This window comes from Epinephelus fuscoguttatus, linkage group LG16 (assembly GCF_011397635.1).
Source record: "Epinephelus fuscoguttatus linkage group LG16, E.fuscoguttatus.final_Chr_v1".
NCBI lineage: Eukaryota > Metazoa > Chordata > Actinopteri > Perciformes > Serranidae > Epinephelus > Epinephelus fuscoguttatus.
Window position 1 is genome coordinate 8035119 of NC_064767.1, and position 26112 is coordinate 8061230.

The window sequence follows — 26112 nt, forward strand, 5'->3', positions numbered from 1 at the left end:
TATTTATTACAAATACCGTTCATCTGATGCTTGTTTTATGTTTTTCGCCGTTTCATCACTACTACAAATGCAGCTGTAGTCAGCATCTCGCTATCACTATCATTCATATTTTAAGAAGCTACAACTTATATTCAACGACAAAATAAGCCTGAAAAGCTGCAAACAGAGCAGAGGTACAGAGAGTTATTGTGTATTGATGATACACCATCTCCAGGATGGCGCATTGCAAGTCGTTGCCTGTTTCAACTCGTCCTCTCGCAAATCTTTGGTCTGAAATGGGCTTTATGACACTGACACTGTGCCACTGGTCGTATAAAAAAGACTTTGATTAATGTTTCATTTTTTAGGATGACATCATGAAACACATTTTCCCCTTCATTCTGATGTTGAGCAACACACTTCTTTTAGACCTGGTTTCCTGTAATATAACAGCTGTCAACAAGCTGTATTTACAACATCAACATTACAACATTTTCATTTAAGACATTTTGGTGATACATCACCAAGAATTGCTATTCCATGCACTTGGTGCTTTTAATATTATGGATAAATAATAGACATTTTGTAAGTAGTTACTGAGATATCTCAGTAACTACTTACTGTATTTAATTAATCTTTTTTGTTGTATTAAATAAGCTGAGGTTTCACCTTTGTCTTTCTTGCAAGAACCTACAAACAGTTAGCTTAAACCTTGCCAACAATAAGCAGAACGATGAACACTGTTTCACTCAGCTGAGAGGGGCAGAGAGATAAAGACAGCAAGAGATAAGGTAGTAGCACCCCTGGTGACTCCTCATGTGACCTGCAGTCTTAGTGAGAATACTGACTCACTATAGCCAGAGGCATTTTGGAGACAATAAAAATAACTTTCCAAACAATAAGAAGTTCTCACTGAAACTTTTATGATTTCCTGTGAAGAGATATATTAAGAGGAGTGAGAGTCGGAGAGGAGCGAGAGGAAATCACCTGTAATGTCACACCTGAGAAGAATGTTTTCACACGAGAAAGGTGGAGGTGTGCGAGGCAGTGTGAGTGTGAACCTGCAATAAAAGCCCAATGAATGTGTTCTCACATTCTTATTGAAACCTTATAGAGGTGGGAGAAGCACACGAGAATTTAAGGTATTGTAACTGCTAACACAGAGGTGCACGTGAACCATAGAACATAACTGTGTTCAATGAGAGATGGGGAAAAACTGATCTGTAACTTAACTTTGATAAGTATTCATTTCATTTCAGTTAACAAGAAAAATTATAATTACAATCCTGCTAATTTAGAAACAGGGTTTACGGAGCAGAGACCACACAACACAAATATTTTATTCTGACTGACTGGTGTTTAATGTTGACTGGGACAACACTTGAGTTTAAACAGCTAGTTTGCTCAATTGTGTAGATACTATACGTATTAACTGTAAGCAGGAACTGTATTTACGTCTGTATGTAGTTTGTGTATACAATATTTAATTTATTGGTTTTCTGTGACACTACACACTGTTTTTTTTCCATGAAATGTGCTATTCTGTAAATAAAGTTTGCTTGTTTGCATTGCTTGCTAATGATTCTATAATGAGTCGCTAAAAGACAAAGAGTTCAGTATTTCCCCATTTGTTCATTTTGCAAAAACACAATTTACAGTAATACAATCTTGAGCATTGAAATTGGCATGTTTTAAGTATAATCTACTGCCAAAGGGGGGAAATACTGTACTGGTTGGGAAAGCCGATCTCAGTGAGCAGAGCAATAACTCAACTTTCTGCATCCTTTATTTTTCACATGAACGATGCAAACCTCAGCTATGTATCATAAAGTCACATTAGCAAGCATGGTAAAAAAAAACTGGCCTTTCATACCTCACTTCAAGGATAGTCCTAACAAGAAAAGACTTCAAATTACCCACAGTCAACTTATTTCCATAGCTGTGCGTTGTACAGTAACCAGAAGTCCTGTGATATCATTTAATTACAACAGCTAGGTAGTATAACAAATGGGGTACAACTTATCCAAAATTTGTTGTCAGGCATGCAAGTTTATAAAAAAGACAATCATCAGCAGACACAGCAAGCACATTCACACAAGAATGAAAAAGAAAGAAAGACAAGTGAGTTTAGAGGCCAACTTTTAAAGAGAAATACGACCATAAAATTCAAATTAAGATGAAAACCAGCACAATAAGGCAAAGCAACAGGCATAGATTTAGAGAGTGTGTCTCTGGCACCAGCAGCAGTGATTTAATGTGCCAGAGTTGGAGTGGAAGGGAGCAACTGTTACAGAAAACGTTCTGCTCTATTAAACAGACATACACACAATCCTGTATGTGTGTGTCTGTCCTAACACATAAAGACAGCAGAGGCCCTCATGTTGCTCTTCTCAGTTTACAGTGGCACTAACAGCACAAATGGAGCTTGTCGTCCTGTATCTTTCTATCTATCTCACAATCCACATATGTCTCTTTCTCCCTCACTCTTGTTTTCATTAAACTCACTTAAAGTAAACTGGCTAATGGGCATGGGAAATCATAATTTGAAAAATTCAGAATCACCACCTTAGCCATGAAGGTGCAATCTTAGTGTTGCACGTTCATTTTTTTGACACAATACCGGGACACTTTAAACTGATTTTCAGACAAGAACCATTACAAAATGTAACCCCAATCTTTACTCAAGGACACAGGCCCATCTTGCTACCCTATGGGCAGACCTTTCCAAACTCTCATTTCATCCACCCCATTGATACGCAATCATCCATTTTTAAAACCACCTCCATTCCCCCATTCCTTGGTCCCAACGCCCGCACCCCCAAACCTCAAAATCATCCAGAGCCAATGGACTGGATCCCTATGTGTGAAGGTCATGTTTGGATTGGCCGGAAACCAGTTGGAGCCAGCCAACCAACATACAAGAACAAAGTGCTTCTGTCTGCACCTTGAGTACTTAAATGCTGCTGAGTTACCACATGTCAGTCAGACAGATACAGAAAAAAAGAGTGGTGAGAAACACAGAGCAGGAGAGGAAGGCAGAAAACCAACACAAACTTCTTTGTGAGTTATCTCACTGAAAAAAAACTGCAAAACATAAACGTCCTTTTCTCTGATATAGAAACATAAATGTGTTGCAACATGAGGCATAAAGCTAGATAATGTAAATCCACAAATATAAATTCAGAGAACCAGAGAGCCAGAGAAGAAAAAAGGGAGGTGAAGCAACTGCTGTGAGTTGAGGTGTTGACTGACAATGATGGCGGAGGTCTTCGGACTGTCAGCAGACTGAAATACCGTTTATGAATGATGCCACTAACAGCTTGGCAACTGGAATCATGCTGGAGCCAGAGTGGCTGCATATACCAAGAGCCTGAGGGCAGTGAATGATGGAAGGATAACTGTAAGATGATTACAAACTGTGGGATCAAATGGCATTAGGCCTCCCTTCACTGCATTCATGAGAAATTTCTTCTCCTGTCTTTCAAAGTAGGCCTATTTTCATAATTCTATTCTTTTCATGTGGGAGGCACATGTACAGTTTTACCATTATAGTGTATTTTTAAGACTCATTCCAGGGCATGTTGAATTTCAATATGGTAATTTTCTTTGCTAAACACTGAACACATTTCAGAAATACACGGTAAATCTTGTCAGTGACCTAAAGAACACTTTGCTAGCATTACATATGAGTTTATATGTTCAGAAGTTGGCTTAAAATATCAGTCCTGCTTTTTTTTTTTTTTTTTTTATAGATTAAAGGCCTTAACACAAAAGGGGCGTGACGAATCAATGACACACAAACAGGACAGTTCACACATCAAAACTACACATACTGGCAGCAACAACTGTTCTATAAAAGGTTCTGATGGGAGATGCGAATTTGCCTACCAGGTCCCTACTGACCCAGAGCGGCATCTGGCAGTCTGTCGAAGTAGATTCATGTATAACCTAAACTACTGTAAGCTATTTTATGAAGTTTCTTTTAAGCAAAACACTCGGAGTGGGTTTAAGTTCCCTCTGGTAAACGGTTACGCAGTGTATATGTCTAGTGCTTTTATTGTGAAAGGTAAAAACAGAACCAGGGGATCTCGTATGCACGGCCTTCATTAGGGTTGAAACGAGTAATTAATTTTGCTATCATATATTGGACTACAGAGCCTCAGTGTTGTTTTAGAATCCGCAAAAGTGTAGGCAAAACATGACTGGTTGGTGATTTTATTTGCAGGATGAAAGCTCAGAAAAAAATGACATTGCTTTTTCGCCATGTAATATCTGTGTTGCGTAAAAGGACTCATGACAGAAAAAAACATTTGGAAAAAAAGATATTGACATGCTAGTTAATTTAAAAAAATATTATCCCCTGTGTGTAAAGGCCTTAAGGGGCTTAAAGAAAAAAACAACATTACAAAATATTGATGCAAGTGACAATTAAGGCTGCAGGAGGGGTTATTCACAAGTGGAGACAGGTAGAGAGAACTCCTGTAACCTTAATGAAGCTCCAGTTCTTTGGCTGTAGATGCAGCAGCTTTACTGAGAGGAAAAGACTAGAAGCTGCAGTCCATCTGAGAAACCAGTTAGCTTGTGTTTGTAAACTTTTAAAATGTTTGGGACTTCCAAAAGGAACAAAAAGAAACCAGTATTTGGTGTGTAATCTCAACTGTGTGCTCCGCTGTGTATGACAATGCACAATGAATATGCTACTCCACATCTATCACTTTGTACAAACTAACAAGGTGTCTGAGGTTACCTGAAGGTCATGTCCTTCCTGACTGACAGCTTCTATAAGGCCTCTGAGAACTCCCTCCTGAACGTACTGTATACTATTCCAGGCATGTAGGCTTGGCTAAGAGTCTGTGTATGTGCGTGTGCATGTGTGTGTGCACATGTGAATTGGTGCATAGATAAATGGTTAAATGCCGAGTCGTAAATCAGCAGCTGAAAGTGATATGACAGCAAGGAGATGGTTTTATGTTTTTCCAACACCTTTCATGAATGTCTAATGACTATTTCTCAACTTCCTGCAAAACAGTCACACACACACACACACACACACACACACACACACACACACACACACACTTATTACCTGAGGGACTGCAAAACAGACCATGAGAAAATCGAACAGAATACTTTTCAAGACAGGCACAGGGAGTAATTTTCCCAGTCAAGTAGTCTCAGAGCAGCTGATTTCAGGCCATCATTCTATACACCCAAAAACACCTTTTTACTTCCTTTTCCCTGCTTATCATCTGAATGATTTTATTTTACCCTTCAGCCACTGGATTAATTTCCTTCTTTATAACACATGTGAAAACCTTGGTATTAGATGGAAAGTTTACCACTGAAAGACAAACATCCCCACTCAATGTAAACTGCACAGCGCAAAAATAAGTAGCCTGACGTGACAACAGCTAGTAAATGTTTTATAAATTGTTGAATAAGTAGAGAATTGGCATAAGCCTGTTTAAACCCATTATACAAGCAAAGATACAAGCTTGACTCACTCAACGTAAAAACACACAGACGCATGCTGTGACACACTCGGGGAAATAATTAAAATAGTGTTTGGCAGCTCTTGCCACTGATCAAGTCTTAAGGAGAGCCAGTTTTATTTTTCCCATGCCTCAAAACACAGAGAGAGGAACTATCAATCACTGTCAGCTGTTCATTTCTGGCTCTCCTTCCGTCTCTCTGCTCTGTCTGCTCCTGTCTCCCCTGTAGGCATCACCATTCAAGAGTGAAAAATGGCATGCTCGAGCGCACACATACACATTCGCACAGGTGCACACACACAGACAATGCACTACAGATACAGCAGCCTTGGTGTGAAAAGTGACATCACTTGCACCAGCTGTAGGTCAACTGAATTTTTAGGTGAATGCAAACATGACCTGTTCTAAACACACACAACACTGTTGATGGAAAATTTAACTTCAGTAATACAAACACTAAAATTAATAACTACATACCTAAAAATTATTTTTCCACAAGGTCTAAATACCTCATTCAAATTATTCTAATCACAGGTGTTCCTACACTGACAAGTCTATTATATTAATTAGACACTGACCCCTATTTTAGAGGATGGTTTATCACAAACATGTTGGTATTGACTCAAGTTTTACTCCACAATCACAGCAAAGAAATGCCAAAGATATGTTTTTTGATAGGTATCAGGTTTTTTAAACCCTCAAATGATGTCATCCATCTAAACTTATCCACAGCTATAATAAGCCATGCGGTTGCAGCTTCCTTGCCCAACTTCAGCCCTATGCTCTCAATTTCTTGACCACTTTTGAGGGATATAGTTCAAACACTAGCTGCGATTACGTGGATAATGTTTCTTCAACCAAACTGAAATCATTCTGATTAGAGATTTTCAGTTAACTGTTTACATGGATGCTAAATAAAGTGATCTGATGCTCACCCAAATCACCCACAATCAGCACAGCAAAAGACAGCACTGAATTCTCCAACAGGCCAAGAGACCAGAGTTTCTGGCTGACAAGGTTTGCTCACATGAGGTCTGCAGTCGATTGAGGAAGGGTCAGAGTATCCTGGGTGAGCATTTCTTCAGCTCTCTTAAGCCTTATGGAAGGGTGTCGTCACATACTGATTGTCCAAGAAGGGAAATGCACCAAGCTGCTCTCCATTCTTAATTAGGAGTCAGTGCCCACCCTGCACAAGAGGTGAGCTGAATTACCTTCAGTCAACTCCAAGGAACTGTAACAACCAGCCAAAATGAACTGGAAAAAAAGGATCTGACAGCAGGTACGAAACAATGAGGGACTGCTACTGGTTGCAAGAGACGATTGTTGTGTCCATGGCTCCACATTGCAGCCTGTGACAACAATGTAAATTCCACCCGTTACGTTATATATCTGAGCATGCACTCACATAAGAACATAGCACTATCAGAGCACTAAATATTTTTTTAATATATGAATGTTTCTCTGCCAAAATCAGTAGAGGGAGAAACAGCTGTTGCTGCATGTCATGTGCAGCACATGCACCATCTACGTCACGTAATGGCACACATGCGGTAAACATGCACAGAAAGAATATTTGTATTCCAACCAGGGAGAAACAATTGGATTAAGCATACGTTATTAGGCGTTAATATTTTTCCATTGAACAGATTATCACAGGATACACCATCCCTCAGCCCGACTAAAAATTGATTATAATCAGGCCAGATGGGACCAGCTTTTTCCAAATGCACCGACTCACTGTAACTGTGACAAGTTACTAACCCAAACTTCAGGGTCTCCTTGGGAACTTGAGAGACAGAGGAAAGTGTGGCATGAAAAGAAGGCAGAGGAGGGGGAGTCATAGAAACAAAAGCATAAAAATTCTCACAGAAAGTCTGAAAATGGAGTGAAGGAAGGAGAACGGTTGAAAGAGGTGAGAGGAAGAGTGGCAGTTTCTTTAATATCCGGCTGGCGGGCAATGTTTTCTTACACAGCAGTGTGTGTCTGTGTGTGTATTTTCCAGTAGCAGTTAGTTTCACAGCCCTGGGGATTACCCAGCTGTCAACAGACCATAGCAACATAAAGAGCTGATTGACAGATGGAGGAGCTGTCCAAAGACCACACCCACTAAGTGCCTAATTATACAGAACACAAAACTCCTGAAATGTTTGCCTGTGTAAGTGTTCTGAACTATAAATACAATTTATCTCTAACATATCAGAAGTCATTTCAATGTATTGCTCTGTAGGTAGCCACAAATACGATATATAAATAAAAAAAAATGCTAATAATACTTCAGTATCCAGAAAAACCTGTCTGCCAGAGGTGCTGTAGTGAAAACAGCGTTCCCACACCAATAGTTAGGTCCAATCTGATTTTAATGGGCCTCACTTTTTTAGCCCTCAGCTCATTTCCTCCTTTCTCTCAGAGCTGTCACTCACTGGGTCAGCAGAGGGAGAGAGAAAGAGGGAGCATGCTGTGCCAGCTGTCTAGAGTTACATCTGCCCTTACGCTTTCTGGGTCTAATGGCAATAAACTTTCAGAAAGCTCAAAATGCCACGAATCACACAAAAGAACTTGCTAAAAACTCACATATGCATGAGTGCACTTTTCTCACACTCGCTCTCCCACATTCACAACCACACAATACATACATACATGCAAGCACATACACACACTTAACCCTTCAACTCTGAAATAAGATGGGGAGGATATAGTGTGTACGTGTGTGTGTGTTTGTGTGAGCTGACACACAGGTCAAAGTGATGTCCCATCTCATATCTGTCAGCACCCGGAGTTTATTTACCCGGTTATATTATCATTTGTTGACCTAGTCACATGATCTGAGAGCGGGAGGTGCAGAACCCCAGAAACCCCAGAGAGCCCAGTCAGGACGTGATGAGAGACACGGGCCTGTGACCTAACACACTCAGCCACAATACATAAGCACAACAACTTGCACAATATGACCTCCTCCTTTCTCTTTCAAATCTCAATTTTCGCCCCTCACCCTTAAATTTCCACATCTTTCCTTTTACTTTGACTTTTGTCACCCTCTGCTGTCCTTTTGTAACCCCCCCCCCCCCCTCGTCTCTCTCTCGTTTAGAGCCGCAGTTGTCATTTGGGATTCTTTCTCTACGCTGTTGGGATCTTTTTCTTGTTAACACTGAGAGAGATGCTCTGTCGGCCAACACTAACAAATGACAATACCTTTACAGGCCCTGAGTGTCAGCTGCTAAATGTTAACAGGAAAGTATAAATAAATCTCAACTGGTGTATCTCTTAGCTACAGTATATGCTCTACATACTTGGCTTAGGGTAAGAGAGCTTCCTTTCAGTAATCCTTCTGTGAAGGGATGACCATCAATCCCTCACTAGACTGAATGAACACTTCATTAAAATTGGTCAATTCGGGGCGTCGGTGGCTTAGTGGTAGAGCAGGCGTCCCATGTACAAGGCTTTTGCCGCAGCGGCCCGGGTTCGAATCCAGCCTGTGGCCCTTTGCTGCATGTCACTCCCTCTCTCTCTCCCCCTTTCACGCTTGTCTGTCCTATCAAATAAAGGCTAAAAATGCCCAAAAAATATCTTTGAAAAAAAAAAAAAAAAAATTGGTCAAGAAATACTTGCGTTGTTTTTCTCAGATGCATCCACAGTGAACGACAAATCCAAAACAAAGTAAATTCTTGATGAAATGAAGTCATAGTGGTTCGTGTTTAACAACAGCAAAACTATATCAAAACATCTCTTTGTAGAATTCATGCAGATTTATCCAAGTTTCATTTAGCCAGTTGTGTGCTCAGAGCGTCCCAAGAAGACAGCCCTTTCTGATGGGAAATTAAACTAATCTCTTCAAAGCCAGACTCCACTGACAAAAAAAGTCATTTTACCTCGCTGAACACAGGAGCTGCTGGTCTACTGCTGCCTTGATGAGTTAGTTTGTTGTTTTTTGAGTGACTTTGGTGTTTTAAAGGGTAAGTTTAGATTAATTAAATAACACAATAACACAAACTAATCAAGACAGTGGAAAATCAGCAGCTCCCATGTTCAGCAAGGTTAAATTCCTGCTTTTACCAATGGAGTCTGGCATTAAAGAGAGTCAGTTCCCCATTGGAAAGTGCTTTCTGTCTGGGGAGTATAGAGTGGATAAATAAGACTTTGATTATACTGCATGAGTTGTGTGAGAGTTTGTAAACACATGTTTGTATATAGTTTTGCTGTTGTTGCCTATGACTTCAGTTCATCAAGAATTTCCTTTGTTTTGGATCCTTCATTCACCATGGATACATGCGAGAAAAGCTCTTTACTGACGTATTCATCATAACATGGGGCGAGTAACTGATATACAAATGGTCATCTGGGGGTTGAAATATTCCTTTAAAGCTACTGTTAGTCACTTTGTGTCCCATTTGTTGAAACTGTCACTATATTCTGGGGGGGGGGGAATACATGCGATAGCTAGTCCGTGGGAAAAATCATCTCCCTCCTCCTCTTCCTATTCCTTCTAATGGCTTTTGCTAGAATCTACTGCAGTGCACCAAAAACAACCAACCAGAACCGAAGAGTCTTTAACACAGCTGTTTATCATGTCAATCACTGTTCATGTGTGGTTACATTTTCAAACTAGGCAGCGCTAATTAAATATGACTCAAGATTTCTCAAGTTTAGCTGTAAAAAGGAAGGTTAGCAACATGGCCACCATGTTGGAAATAATCAACTCAAGTTTTTTTGTTTGTTTTTTCCTCTTACTGTACTACACGCTCAGGGAGATGCTCCGCTGTTTCGATGTTTTATGCAATGACAATAAAGATTTACGTACCAAACACGTCCCATTGGCTGGACCAAGGTAGAGCTGCCAGTCTGATAATTTGACCTTACTCTATTTGCCTTTGTCTTCCTCTGTCCTTTTTGTTTTGTTCCTATTTCCACCCACTCATATGATTTCCCCCCTACAACCTACCTACCATATATGGAGAACAATACTGCATTAATAGGAAGGGTAAATAGTAGGCACACTGACCTAATGCTTGTCTTCCCCTTCTCACACAAATACACACACACACTTGTAATGAACAAAATCAACATTGAGCGAACTGTTGTTTCATCTGCACACACACACACTTGAACGCATATGGACAAGGAGCAGCAATCTCACAAGCAAAAACAAATGTCCAAACATACGTCATGCCTGATCTCCATTAATTGAATTAGCTGTCACCCTCAGCATCATCTGTTGACACAGGCCTCGGCCAAGTTTATCTACTTCCCTGCTTGCCTGTTTTCTCTCAACCAGTTTCAAGTTTTACTCCTTTGTTCTGTCACATCTTCAATCCCTCATTCACATTCCCTCAAAGCCTCCAAATTTCCACTGTCTTTGGTTTGTCTGGTTTAGGTCACACCTAAACTCTACAAGAAGTCGGAGTGAAAACAGTCAAATTAACAGACCAGAGCGTACTGTGCTGAACACACTGCTTAGAACAAAGATTGACTGTGTATGGTTTAGGATGATATATTACCCAAAATGGAATATAATATTAGTATGTTTTCTTTAGTGTATAATCACTTGAAAATAAGAATCGTTATTTTCATTACCTTGGAATGAGCCATTTATATCTACATAGGCAGCAGGTCTTCATCCACGCAATCTGTTATGTTTCTACAGAAGCCCAGAACAGACAAACCAAACACTGGCTCTAGATAGGGCCATTCATGACTTTGCATAGGCCACCATAGTTAACTGCCCCTTCATGACAAGCCAAACAACGTTGGTACAACATTGATTTGTTTAACATTAAATTGTTTTATGTAGTGGTTTTACTAATTTTAGACTCCTTATCTGTTTGTTTTGGAGAGAGGGTGACCTCTGTGGATAAAAAACTCATGGTAAAAACACTGAAGCAAATCATAAACAAGAGTTCACACTTGGCACATGGGAGAATTTACCACTGGCTGCAATCTGTAACCCTCACCACGAGATGCCACTAAATCCCACACTCTGCTCCTTTAAACGTTTTTAAACACAAAGATGTTTCATAAAATAAAATATGAAAGTGCAATTGATAATTTAATTTGATGTTTAGTTTCACTCTCTGTTGGGAGATGTGGTTATAATGTGTTTGATTGGCTTTTATGTTTTCCCTCTTTTCTTTCTCTTATTCCTTTTGTGACTGTTGGTTGTGTTCTGGTTCATGTAACATAATAATGCTGCCACTTTGGTCAGGACTCTCTTAAAGACGCCACACTGGTTAAATAAATGAGACAATAAAAGAAAAGAAAAGAAATACACATCCTGGACCATCTTTGCGCCTTTGCTGTTTGACCACAAATAAGTAATGACAGCAGGCAGTGCTATAACAACAGGCATGTGCGTATGATCATGGTTTATTGTTAATGTGCTTTCTACTCGGCCCTTTGCGTCAGTCTAACTCACAGCAGATGTTCCGCTGCCCGAGGACAAGAGGCTCTCCCCACGAGGAGCGTCTCAACATAACAAAAACACACTTACCTGGTATGTTCCAATGCCTATGTGTTTAGGATCAATCTTCACAAGCTCAGCCAGGGGATCTTGGACGCGTCTTCCAATGGACACTGTCAACACACACACAAGCACACACACATACACACAGAGAGGAAACAAACATGAGATTCTGTGTCTCATGAGAGTCTATGGCTTGTGTTTTTCATGAACCTGCTATCTGGAATCACATTTATTGAATATGCAAATCCATATTATTTATAATTACTGAATATGCAAATTGTCTCCATATTACAATGCTGGCCTGAGGGCAGGCCAAAACCTAATTGTCATTCCTCTGCCCCCCGCCCCATAATAATAATTAAAGCTGGCGTTCAAATGGAGTCTTTGCACCTGTCATTTAGCTTCCTGATAGATGCTGGAACCATGAACCTTTAAAATCTCTAATTTAACCAGACCCGTGCACACTGACTCACGCAGCCAGACGTAGCACACAAATAAACACACGCAGTCCACATCGACCAAAAGTGGGGTAGCTTTTAACGACGGAGTCTGTAACGCCTCAGCCCGCTCCTGCACATGAGGGCCAAATGTCTTTTCCATGAATATGCTGGCAGGGTACAGCCAGTGACAAGGAGAAAAATTACAAACAACCTTACTCACATACACACCATAATACATGACATCAGCCCCAACACACACAGGCACAGAGAGAGGGCCAGAATAACACAACCAAATAACTGTTCACACATTTATGTCCCTGTAAAACACAAAGGACGTGCCAGCTCTGGGTGTTTCTTTGTCATTTTTGTTGTAATTTTTTATTTAAGAAAACAATGAACGCACTTCCAAAACTCATAAATAGTTATCTAGCACAATTTATCTAATTTCCTTAATGGTTTTGGATTTTTGGAGCCACAAGTATCCTAGGTGACTGTATTTGATGAAACGGTGGAGCTGTGGAGGATCTGACTCACAGACTGTGGTGACACCTCGCAGACAGCCTGTCACTCAAAGCAGCTGTGCCCTTAATTATGCATGACTTAAAGCAACAGAGTCGTCAGAAAAAATGATGCCATTGTACATTTCCGCAAACCATGGGATACCTTACATTTGTACGCTATTATGTACAACAACATCTATTGCACATCTGTCCGTCCTGGAAGAGGGATGTGTGGTTAGGTTTAAGCACAAAAAAGCATTTGGTTATGGTTAGGAGAAGATCACATTCTGGCTTAAAAAAAGTTTCTGTGATGCAATCACAGCTGGAGTAGTTGCCAATGTGTCTCCTAAAAAACAACCACTTTTTGTGGCACAATCTTGGCAGAAAACGCAGCGATGTGTCAATGTCTTGGTTAAAAACAAGTGCTTTTAATGGCACTATCCCTGCTAAAAAACAGCAACTGGTAGCTACCAACATTTAGTGGTTAAAAGGACACCGGAAACACTGCTGTAAACTTGGCCATTTTTACATGGGGGTGTATGGGGACTGACTTGCTTTCGGAGCCAGCTTCAAGTGGCCATTCAAGTAACTGCAGTTTTTGGCATTTCTTTGTTGGCTTCATATTCCAGCCATGGGGGTTTCAGCTTGACTAAAACACTGGATGATGAATCAAAAGTAACAGGAAACAGTGTGTCTCCTTCCCTGTCCTCCCTGTGCTGCTGCTCGTCAGTGTCTTGTATGTGTGCATTATGTGTATGCTTGAATTTCAGTGGTCGGCAATGTAGTGTGTTGCATGAGGCACGTCAGACTTAGATCTTTGAGGCGGAACGGACAGACAAAGAAAAAAGAAAGAGATGGGATGTAAAAGAGGGAGTATGTCTGGAATCAATGGCTCTCCTCTCCTCTCTCTCCTCTGGCTGCGGTATGAGGCTGCTGCCTGAGATAATATTTAGACAGGGATGGGGTTTCAACCCTGGCCTTGCTCAGTGCACCACCAAAACTCTCCAATAGCCTTTCCATCTATTCTGCCTCTGACTCTCTCCCTCGCTCTCTCTCTCTCTGAGACGAACCGATTTGTAAATGGAGTCCAGCATAACTCTCCAGCACTTATTGAAAGTTTATGAGCCAAATACAAAAAATGGGAAGCAATGAAGAAAGAAAAGAGAGAGGACGGCCTGGATTAGACACAGACACATCGCTCAGGAGAACTGGAAGAATGTGACGTGCGGCAGGGCAAAAGTTGGGATGTGGCTGCACTATTTTTGTTGTAGAGCATGAGGGGCAAAAAAATCAGATCAAGTTTTGGGGAGACGCAGCATAAACTGTCTGTCATACTGCAACAGGCAATGAATGACTGACAGTGGTCCAGGGGAACTGATCTCGACTTTCAGACTAATTTTACACTGTAGTCACCTGCGGCTCATTTTTTGATCTGTCTCACAGAGAGGACACAGAAATAAACTGAACACAAAAACAGTAGTCCTTGAGAAGAGCTGAAATGTTGACTATCACCACCAGGTGTCCCTAGATCTGCCAACAATGGAGAGGACAGATGGAAGGTGTCTATAACTCTCAATTTCCAACATACGTCACATGGTTAATCATATGGACAGAAGCAGAAACACACATACCCCCAAAGGTAAACCAGCCAGACACAAACACTCTGTGGCCACATCCGACTCTTTAACCATAGCATCCTGGCTCAGCACTCCCTCTTTCTATACCCATCCAAAGTCAAACGCTGTGGATTTCTCATGGCTTTCATTAGGGGTATAAATATGGCTCTCCGTGGCTCTCAGTGCTGCTGACCACAGGAAACTAGTGAGGAATAATCCAGCCTCGCTTGATTTATGGCTTTTATAGAGGAAGTCTGCTGGAAACATTTGTTCTGCAAAACTCTGTGCAACCCTTTTTTTATTCTGCTGTTCAATGATGTAGTATGTGGAGTGAGTGAGGGTGAGGTGGCAAGTGAGAGAAAGAAAGAGAGAGACAAAGGGAAGACAGAGGAGAGCCTAACAGCAATGCCAGAAAGTCACTGATAATGGCACGATGATGCGTGCACCTGCGTGGGTTTTTTAACTGCTGGTTGTAAAAACCAGACAGTTTAAAAAAAGTCACTTTGGGCTCTGGGAATATTTGGTGAGGGGGGCAGTTTACCCCCCAAATTAATAAAAACATATTTCTACCAACCTGTGGTGCTATTTATAAATCTAGATTGTTTTGGTGCGAGTTGCCGAGTATTGAAGATATCAGCCAGGAAGTGTGCATCTATTGCTAGCTCACTCACCACTGCCAAGCTAACATTACAGCACAGTTGAGGAGGATGGCCTGCATTAACGCTTTCATCTCTCGATTACACAGGCATAGACCCCTTTTCCATGAGGAGATGCACACTTTCTCCTGCATGATGATACAGTTGGTGGGTGTATTTCAGTAGAAAGAAAATAGTTCTTACATGAAAATATTCACAACAAGGACTGTGAATTATCTCAAGTGACTGGGTCATGATTTCTGGAAAGAGACATTGCTGCTGATTTTTTTGGAGCCTTGTGCACCACATGCCGAGTGCCATCTAGCTCCATTATATTGAAAAGAATGGAGACATCTTTACAGCTGATATCTGCAACACATGGCAACTCACACCAAAAAAACCTTGATGATAAAGAGCACTACAGCTTAGAGGTGAAATATGTGTGTTGGATCTTGGGGTGAACTGTCCCTTTAATCGATAATTAAAATACTCATTGGGTGCAGCCCTGTACATGGTGTCTTTCACAAGACCAGTAATTTTGACATAGACAAGGGCCCATAAAACCACAGCCAAGAATATCACTCAGCTTTTTGGCAAAATTCTGAATCATCATCAGATGAAGAAAAACCAGCCTGGCTGCCTGGCCAGCGTACCTGCACTCCTAAGGTTGGGGTCCATGTCTGGCATCTCTTTGACCGCCTCAGGACTCACACTGTAGATGGATGCTCCTGCCTCGTTAGTTATACTGGGGAGAGAAAGGGAAGGGAAAGAGTGAGAGAGAGAGAGGACAGGGAATAGGAGGCAGGTTGGCCAGTGGGGGAGAAAGCAAGAAAGAGAGGGGTGTAAGAGGAAGAGGTGAGGGGAGACAAAAAAAAGACATAGTGAGTTATTACTGCTTGAAAGACATAATGGCATGGCTATTAAGCAAATCACTACTGCCTTGCACCTTAAATAATGCAGCTGACATCTTCTCAAATTGATTCTTCATTTAACCCTCTGTAGTCAAAGCTTGACCATCATTAGTGACATTATGGCCAAAATATCATCCTGCATTAACATTAACCGTGCTATTAGTTTTTCAAATGCACTTCCTTTAGGAATTCAACTGACAGCAGGTGTGAAGACCCACATGGATCCCTATTGTATGTGTAAGTCATTGGTCTCCACCTATTAAAACTGAACATATTAAGAAGAGGTTAATTAGTGAGTCCGGTAACTGAGTGAGATCATTTTGATTCATAGTCTCCTATTTTTCCGTGAACACTTCTTCAAGTAAGACCATCTTTGCACAGTGACTCGACACTTAAATAACAGACAGTATGAGGTATATGGCATAGCAGATGGCACTGAGTAAGCAGTCCTCTGCAGTGCACTCACAATTTATGTGACACTACTGCCATCCAGAGGTCATTTGGGTGTACTGCTGTTTGTCAGTATCAATAGAAAATCACTGGCTTGAGTGAGATTGAGAACTTCTACAAGAAAATATGACTGTATGAATGTAAGGCCAGCCAAAACCTGGATTTCTTCAGGTTTAGATGTTCAATTCTTGCTCAGAAATAAAGACCACTAATATGACTGTATGAATGTAAGGCCAGCCAAAACCTGGATTTCTTCAGGTTTAGATGTTCAATTCTTGCTCAGAAATAAAGACAATATGCTTTTGCACAAACCTCCACAATGTGTGTGGTTTTTTTGTCAACCAAAACTGCTGTCACTGAAGTCTGATTTAAAATATGGTATGTAAAAATGTAAAAAAAATTCAGGCACTGCATTCCCAACTTAAACCTGAAGGGAAGATGATATCGTTATTTTAAAACCATTTTATGCCACATACATAACGATAATATAATAGCAGTATAATGAAAGTACACCCTTTAAAAGAGCAATGAATTGTAAATTCAATCAGATATGACAGCAGAACTTGTCTCAGCATAGTTTTGTATATTGTGTCCAAGACTTATAATAGCCAGGAAAACCCCGCTGTCAATTCTGGCATCACATTGGCTAAAATTTTAGAGACAATCTCAGGTAAAAACCAACAGGCAGTATCATATAATATGTGTGGTAATGACCTAAATCATGTTTTCTGACCTTGATAAGTCTCAAACATAATTATCGTGTGACAGGACGTGTGACATTGCTCAATTTCAGGTACATTTCACAGCCATAAAATTTGTCTATTGAAGTATTTTTGTAGAAACAAAATTGATATTAATGCTAGAACAAGATATTCCTGTGAAAACTATCGATAAATCAATAAATCAACTTTAAACATCAATGAAATGAAATGAAAATTATTCTACATTGCAGTGTTTGGCTTATATGGCAACAAATTCATTTCCCATGTTAATGTATTCAGTCCAAAGTAGGCCGCTTATCATCCATCACCACACAGACAACAAAGCCACTGATACCCGTGTTAATGCTACGGACAAACAACTGAGGCTGTCATGTTGTTTAGTCCTTCTATTCTCTCGGCTGGATGGAGAGAGGGGGATGACCGGAGAAAGAGAGGGGGGGTTTTCCCTGAGGGCTGACCAATATGACGAAGGGGTCAGCAGCTCCCCAATGTCCACATCTCAGAATGAGGCCTTCTGTAGTAGCCTACACACACACTCTCTCACACACACACTCTCACACACACACACACCAACGCTATCCCAGAGGCCTGGACCTTGCCGCAACAACCTTGCCAATTATAAGTATCTTGTTAATGAGGAGTGGCAGAGGCCTTCTGATGGGAATCACATTTAAATGAACTTGTCCTCCCTCCCTCTCGCTCCCATCCTCTCTCTGCGTCCCTTCCTCCGCCTCACTGTTCTTTTTGTCAGCTCCTTATCCATCGTGCTGACAGCTGACATATCACCATGGTGACACTGCTAACGAGCACTGGCACATGACCTTCAAGGAGGTCAGAGCAGAACTGGTCATTAACCTGGAAACACTCTATCTCACGCACATAGAGACACAAAGACACACACACACACACACACACACACACACACACACACACACAATAATTCATTCTGAGTAAGACACAAAAAATAATATGAATATCATTTAAATATCTATCCAAAACTCATGCAGCTCTCTCCCTTTAAAGGTATACTATGAAAAATTGTCAGTTACTGTTTGTACACAGGCTCATTAGCAAAAGTAAAAGTAAAAGCCAAACCCAGATTCACTCAGTCTGGCGTTTCACCTTGCTATCTTTGCATTTTTTTGGCACTGTGTCTCGTGGATGCCTGCTGCCTACCATCTGGCTCCTGGCTCCCACCTTTGCATAAAGCCCCAACTTGAACTGAGTGCTGTGGGAGCGCACGAAAATAAACATCCTGAACATAAAAAGTGATAAGAAAATAAGAAAACAGAGGAAGAGAGCAGGGTCTCTAGAAAAATCCACCATCAGAATAAAACAGTATGTAGACATGGAAGTGATGATTGAGAGGGATTACTTCTGTATGAGTCTCTGCATTTTTTTAAAAAAATCTGGCATAGTATATCTTTAAACAGAGAATGAAGATTAATAAGTCTTTCAATTATGTCAAATGGAAAAAAAAAGACACAGGACACACAATTAACGTATGTCCCCATTTCAGAGACAGTGGGAAAATGGAGGTCAAGTAAAAGAGAGGCAACAGTTTATTCAAAAAGGCTTAGTGGTAAAGCAGGTGCCCCATGTACAAAGGCTCTGTCCTTGCTGCGTGTCGTCCCCGATCTCTCTCCCCTGCCCTGTCCATTAAAGGCAAAAAAGCCCCCCAAAAATAATCTTAATTAAAAAAAAAAAAAGTGCACAGAAAATAAAACAAAAGGGGACATGGAGAAAAACGAGAGGGAGGCCACCAGCCCCTATCATGTCCAACTTAATTAAGGCTGCCGCTGGGGCAGCTGGGTAACAGCACTGTCATGGATACAGCTCTGAGCCCTCATCGCCATAGCGTCCATGGCTGTCGCCATAGTGAGGGCATCATCCTGGCAGCCAGCAGAAGGTTGTCTGCTCCCCAGCTCTCTGGCCTAAGTGGATGGATGTTTGAAGCATGGACACCCATACACACGCACTCAGACACACACAATTTGGTAGACACAAAGTCAAAGATCGCCTCTTGGTGTAAAGCGATGACTTGGTGGCCCTGTAGGGTCATCTTTAATTTTCGCTCACTTTTGCTTTCTCAATTGTATACACACACACACACACACACATAAACACAGGCCTGGCTTTAGTCCTGTCCCATCCTGGGGCAAAGTCACCAACTGGCTCCCCTATCTGTTCCCCTACTGGTTGTCTTTGAGACACACCCTGGGGCCTGACACACAATCACACACACAGACACACACACCATGACTGGCCCCCTGCTGCCCCTCAAGAAACCTAACATTGAAAGAGATGGATACATGCTTTGATACCTCATTACAGCCTTCTGGCTCACACAGCCCTAATCTAAATTAAAAACAGCTCATCAGATCAGTCAGAAAAAAGAGGGGCAATAATATCATCAACTAATCTGATACACAAGAAAAAAAGTCAAAGTAAGGGGGGAAGGGTAACATCACTGTGGGGCAAAAAATAATGTAAGATTGATGTTTGGTTTGAAGAAACTGCTGTATTTTGAAGTACTCTAGGCACATGGACAAAGACAATATTTGAACGCGAAGATTAATCAAAGGGTCCAAAACCTCAAGACTGTCATGTGAGTCTGAAGCTGACTTTGAACATGTTAAAAATTGGGTTGACTCAGGTGCAATTTGTTAAAACCTCAAGGTTTGGTACAAGATCTAACAACGTGTCAGGAGTCCATAAAGTCACAGTTTATTTAACTGTTAAGGGTAGTTTTTTTTCATACAGCTCCAAGTCGGGGTTTCGAATGAAAGTTGCTGATATTCACAAATGAAGTGCAAGTAACATATTGTGATAAGAAAGCTATGTACTATTTCTATACATCTGTACAATAGGACATTATGTAGCCTTTCCTCATTTATCTGGTATTACCTCTGATGTCTGAGGGAAACAGAACACAGTTGCTTTTAAAAGGTCCAGTGTGTAGGATTTAGGGGGATATATTGACATTGAATACTGTATTCAATCACCTCAAACTGAGTATCATTGTGTTTTTGTTACCTTAGAATGAGCCACTTATATCTATATATGAAGTGGGTCCTCTTCATGGATGTATAATTAGATCTGGAAATCAGACCCTGGGATGGCGCAAATTCAGTGCAATGAGAATTGCTCAGTGTCCAGCATCCAGGTTTTATTCTTGGGTATGCAGAATATGTGCAGTAGTGTTACTCACCCCTCCCAGCTCTTAGACTTCAGATTGTGATGACAGATTTTGAAATAGTTTTTTCTCAGCTCCAGCTCGAGTTGACCTTGTTTACAGTTCAAAACGTCCTGTCAACAGTTTTACAGGCGTCTCTTTCAGAATGATGGTGGTAAAAATGTTTTTTGGGCCGCAAGGGATCTTTTACAATACTGAAAGTGGCCACTGGGGAAAAAATAGAAGCAAGGCTGCGCTGTATTCCTAGGGGCCTGGTCCTCTTCCACGGACTCTGCTGTGTTGTTTCTACAGTAACCCAGAACAGACAAACCAAACACTGGCTTCAGAAAGGGCCATTCGCGTGTTCACTTCAGCCACTGTAGTTCTTCTACATGCTTGGCACATCGGAGAAGTTTTAGTTGGTTACAATCTGCAAACCTACAGCTAGATACCACTAAATCCTTCACAACAGACCTTCAGTATTGCTATTAATCATGTATGGGGTGGGGTTCTTTAAAAAAGAAAAGTCTGAGAACTCTAAGTGAGCCACACTCAAAGCAAAGTTGCAGGTGCAGTTATCTAAGCAATCAAATCAAAATAAGTATGCCATCAGGCGAAAAATGTTACTTATAAGTAACCTGCAGCACCATGAAAGCATCGAGGGGCTCAGTGGGAATTGATTTACAGCAATCTACTAGTTTCAGCTCTCAAGATGGACACTTTAAGAGAACTAAGGATTGCATACACACACACACACACACACACACACACACACCTGTATGGTGTCGTCCTATAATGGCTCCATCTGTCACTTTCTTTGTCCACAAATCAGTCTGTGATCAAGATACTTGGATTGACCTCACTTGACTGCCTTGGAAGGAGCTGTGATGTCACATATTACCAGCCCAAAATATATTCATATAAAACACACACACACAGACACACATAAGTTTCTCTGTCCCGGCTGCTCAAACAGCTTGGGTCCATTGTTCAGTCAGCTGCAAAGCTTGACCTCAGGGAGACAAATTGAGGGACGCACCATCTCTCTCTCTCACTCAGACACACACACACACACACACACACGTCGGGTCTGAAGACGATGACATTTTTCACAGAGAAAAGCGTTCAAATGGCAGGTGTCAGGGGCCGTCAGTCTCTAGCTAGGCGCTAGAAGGCAGGCAGGCACACGCACACACAAATAAACTCCAACTGCCAGTGTGAGGCACGTCTGAAAAGAGCAAAGCCTCACAGACACTCATGTCAATCTGGTAGCAGGAAAGGCCTGCACTTGTGTCACGCACAATGCACAAGCCAGCATGCACACACACACAGACCCTAAATCACAAAACACACATGGCATGTCACAGAGACTCATCACACATGTTTGTCACACACAGGACCATCGCAGGGAACAGTGGAACCCCAGGGGAGGATGGCATGGAGGGCGGGTGGAAGGAGAGGAAGAAGAGTAGGACAGAGGCTGACCACCAGTGAGGCATGGTGGGAGGAGAGAGGGGGCTGTGGGTGATATGGATGAGGCTGGCAGATATTCACTGTCCACCACCTGCGAATGCCAAAGGTCCTCGGCCTGACACCACCTCCCTTACCATGACGAGCTACACACACAAGCATCTTTTTCAAGAAACACTGCTTGGCTGTGCTAGAATTGGCTGAAACAAAGTGCCGTATGCTGTACAGACTTTAAAGCCCCTTGAGGCAAAATTGTGATTTGTGCTACTGGTCTATACAATAATTGACTTGAAATTTTAGATTCAATTATCTGTCTCAAAGCTGGCTATGCTCTTAATAAACCAAATTATCTTCTATAGGTCTTGGAAGGCTGGAAGGAAGGAAGGTGGATGAGAGCAGGACGACAGGAAGTAAAGATGGAAAAAAGAAGAGCAAATATGAAAAAGAAAAAACGCCCTTAAGATTGAACATTGCCAGTTGGGTGGGCAGCAGTGAGGAAGGAGAACAACATACTAGCAATGGGCAAAGGAAAACAATTCACAGCTTCCTGGGAGCAACTACTCAAATAAGAAGCACATTCCCCCGCTCTCTACCTATTCTTCCTTCTTCCCTCTCCCATAATCCCATGTGACATTCAGTCTGTAATCTAAAACAAATTCTATTTAACTTAATTCTAACTCATTTTGCTCTCGATCTTCACATTTTATTCTCCATTTTTAGTTTTTAGAAGCACGTTCCAATACCCATGCTACCATATGTTTCAGTATGACACAAAGGTTTAGTGTGTCCCACTATATAATATGCCAAATTGCAGTATGTCAAAAATACCAGAATGTTCTACTGCATCCGGTATTTTGCAGTGTACAGGCCAACATGCTTTTCTGGCTATTCTGACCAAAAGTCCTCTTGTTGTAGTAGTGGTAGATATCTCACAGACTGAGCTGCAGACAGATGACAGCTGACCGAAGCCACAAACATAATCATAAAGACAACAAACAACAACAAAAGGACATAAATATGACTATAACACTGACCTCCGTGAATGGTGTTTGTTATATCTCCTAGGTAACATTAAATATTAACGTCACAATCTGCTGTGATCCAAATCGCAAGCTATTTTCATTTTACTTCACATTTCGCATGACTGACTCAACAGACATATGAGCAAGAGGGTCACGGTTCAAGGCGCAGACATTTATCCATCAATTCATCTATTTTTGGCGCTCTTTATTTTCCATACATGGCATATTTGCATGAGTCTTGCTCAAATTAAAGACACAATTCATAAAATTCCATGTTTTTGAAGGATCCATATTTGTATTGCAATTGACCATTACAATTTTCCTTTATAAATGTTTCAACGTGTTAAACATTTCCACCATGTTTTTGCCATCCTCTATCCATTCTGTATTTAGACATTTTCACGTACCCATGGGTTCATTTTCCTCCCCTGAAATGAAGACACACCCCACAGCCACACTGAGGCCTTTCCATGCCTCTAAATCCATCTGTCCCCTGTTCCACCTCCTATCCAACCGTCAAACCTTCGATAAGGCCTGAGTGCCTGGATCTCACCCAGTCATCACTGGTCCTGCCACTGTATGTTCATCACTCACTCAGCCCAGCCCTGGGAGCATGCCTGGACACAGGACATGACAGGGGATACACACACACAGTCATAAATACAGTCTACACCACTGTCCTCCAGGTCCATCAGCTAGCCAGTAATAATGATCTCATCCCACCAGGAGTGAACTGGAGGGCAAGACGGTCAAGGTCTTGCCCTCTGGATCATTAGGCATGTCTGTGTGTCAGTGCAGGCGCACACTGTTGGCTATTTGAGTATGTTTCCTGCTGTGACTGCTTGTGTTGCTCTTGGACAAGTCTAAGTATGAACCAGTCAAGGAGAGAACGATGACTACTACTAGAAAGAGAGACGGCCTGCTACTCTCACGAGCTACAGAGTACAACATCAGGCAAAGACACAGCTACTGGGGGTGGGAGAAAAACTGATACAGTGTAGTATCCATATATATCTAGTATTCATATCTATATAGGTTATTGCAATACTCAGCATATTGCAAAAAATATTCAATTGTGACTTAAGTATTGTGATAATATCATATCGGGAGCCTCTGGTGATTCACTGATTAAGGCTATGTGTGGAAAACAAGCCTAAATAAACTGGCAGTACAGCATGTTACACTGCAGCATTATGGCAAATCATAACAGATCTGGCGATTTCATGTAGTTTGTTTCAAATTAATTTCTTATTACAATTTACATTGTAATGAATCAAGTAATTAATTCAAGGCAAAAAGGGACACTGTCTTGAAGACCCTCAAGGATGTGTTTGTTTATGAAAAAAAGTAACAGGGTCGGTCATCTCACTGCCTTCAGGAGTGACAGAGCAAGTGGTCAAGAAATTGGATGTCATTTGTTTGCCTTTAGTCATGTTTCCTGTGTGTGTGCGTGTTTCATGTGTTTCGTGTGTGTGTGTGTGTATCATCACCATTGCCCAAAGATCTCCCTAACCTTACCCCACATATTCTTGCCCTCTGATATCATTAACATCTGCTTGCTGCAGCCAAATACTGTCAACATGTCATTCTTCATGCACACAGCCCCAAACACACATATTAAAATATTCAAATGCTGTATAGTTTAATCACAAGTTGTGAAAGCAAGTAGAGTTTAAATCTGGTTGAACAAGCCAAAGTAGCCACCATATGCCTCTGAAAAAAAGTTAATGCCCTTTTTTCCTCATCTCTTAAACTTTTTTCCAATTTTCAGCACAAGAACCAACTTCAATCATAAAACCACAAACATCAACCATTAGTTTTACCTGAGAAAACTGTAAAAGTATGTATATATTTTGTGATCAAATGTTCATTGTATTGTAAGGCACAGCATATATGAAATATAGTGACAAATACAGCGACCAAACAACAATGACAAAGCAGTGATCACCTTAAAATACAGTTTGTATTACTTTAAAAAGGGTTTGTCAGCCAACCAATTTTAGGGATGTTGACTGGATTCATGAAGATAACAGAAAAGAAATAGGAGCTGAGGACATGTTGATCTCTTTGTGCTGCTCTAACAATATGTAAGATCTTCTCTAAAGTACAGGAGTTACAACTTGAGTGTCGATAGATCAGGACTCACAGCAGTATGTGTGTGTTTGTGTGTGTGTGTGTGTGTGTGTATGCCATCCCTACCAGTCGGCTCCTGTGACAAAAATCCAGACACACCAGCTGACGAGGGGGACAGAGACCACTGCGTGTCACCACACACAACACAACAAACCACACACACCCACACAGACATCTGTCTGGCCGGTGTTGAACAATCTTATGAGCGCTGACAAAGCCTGCATGCTCTACCAGTCAGTGCTAAAGCACAATGACAGACAAGGTCATGCTGTGCTGGCCTGTCAAGGAGCTAGAAAGTAACACACACACACACACACACACACACACACACACACAAAGGTGGGCAGTGTGCTAGACATGAGCAGGCATTAACAACAATAACCAGGTGGACAATAATGAGAACAGACACAAAATGTACATATAAGATTAAGCCACCTACAACCTGAGATTAATTTACTCATGTTAGAAATGTTTGTTTTCTAAACTAATATGTCACAAACTGACATCCAGCAGGAGGTCTTAAAATTATCGGGACACAGCTGTATGGCAAATAACCTGATGTGTATTCGGTGGGGGCCATCACAGGCACAGACAAACCTTGTCAGCTAAATAATACCTCATGCTGTATAATGTCCTGCAGGAGGCGGGTCATTCACAGAGGCATTGTTCAAGCTTAATCATGTAAGGTTACTTTGTTGTGCATCTAACAGGAGCACAAAGAGTCGAATCTGGTCATTTATTTATTCCTCACTTAGCAAAGACAACAGTCAAGGAGATACAGGCCACTACATCTGAACCAGTCGAAAAGCTATCACACTTTATGCTGTGGTTACAGTGATTATACTTTCACTCATAATTTCATAGACTTTCACTGAATATCTTTGTAACCGGTTATCGGATTTCTCTTTGTGCACACATACTTGACCAATAAAGCTGGTTCTAAACCTGAGCCCGTGATGTAGTGATCAATATATTAAACTCCAAGACAATCATCCACATCCTGGGCAATTTTCATGGTGGATCATTTAACATGTTCATTAAAAGGTTCTGTATATCCACAGTGAGTGATGGTGGTAACCTGCCAGAATATTCATGAGCTCATATGCTTGTTAT

At 41.2% G+C, this 26112-nt stretch overlaps 1 protein-coding gene across 2 annotated transcripts in view; it reads right to left on the bottom strand.

Moving 5' to 3' along the window:
- srbd1 (S1 RNA binding domain 1) overlaps positions 1-26112 on the bottom strand; it is a 60554-nt gene that overhangs the window by 15311 nt on the left and 19131 nt on the right. For both annotated transcript variants that reach the window (XM_049601384.1, XM_049601385.1), the window contains exons 15-16: positions 15770-15861; positions 11953-12035 (exon numbers count right to left, since the gene is read on the bottom strand). In XM_049601384.1, coding sequence (XP_049457341.1) covers positions 11953-12035; positions 15770-15861 — 175 coding nt within the window. The remainder of the gene's footprint in view (positions 1-11952; positions 12036-15769; positions 15862-26112) is intronic.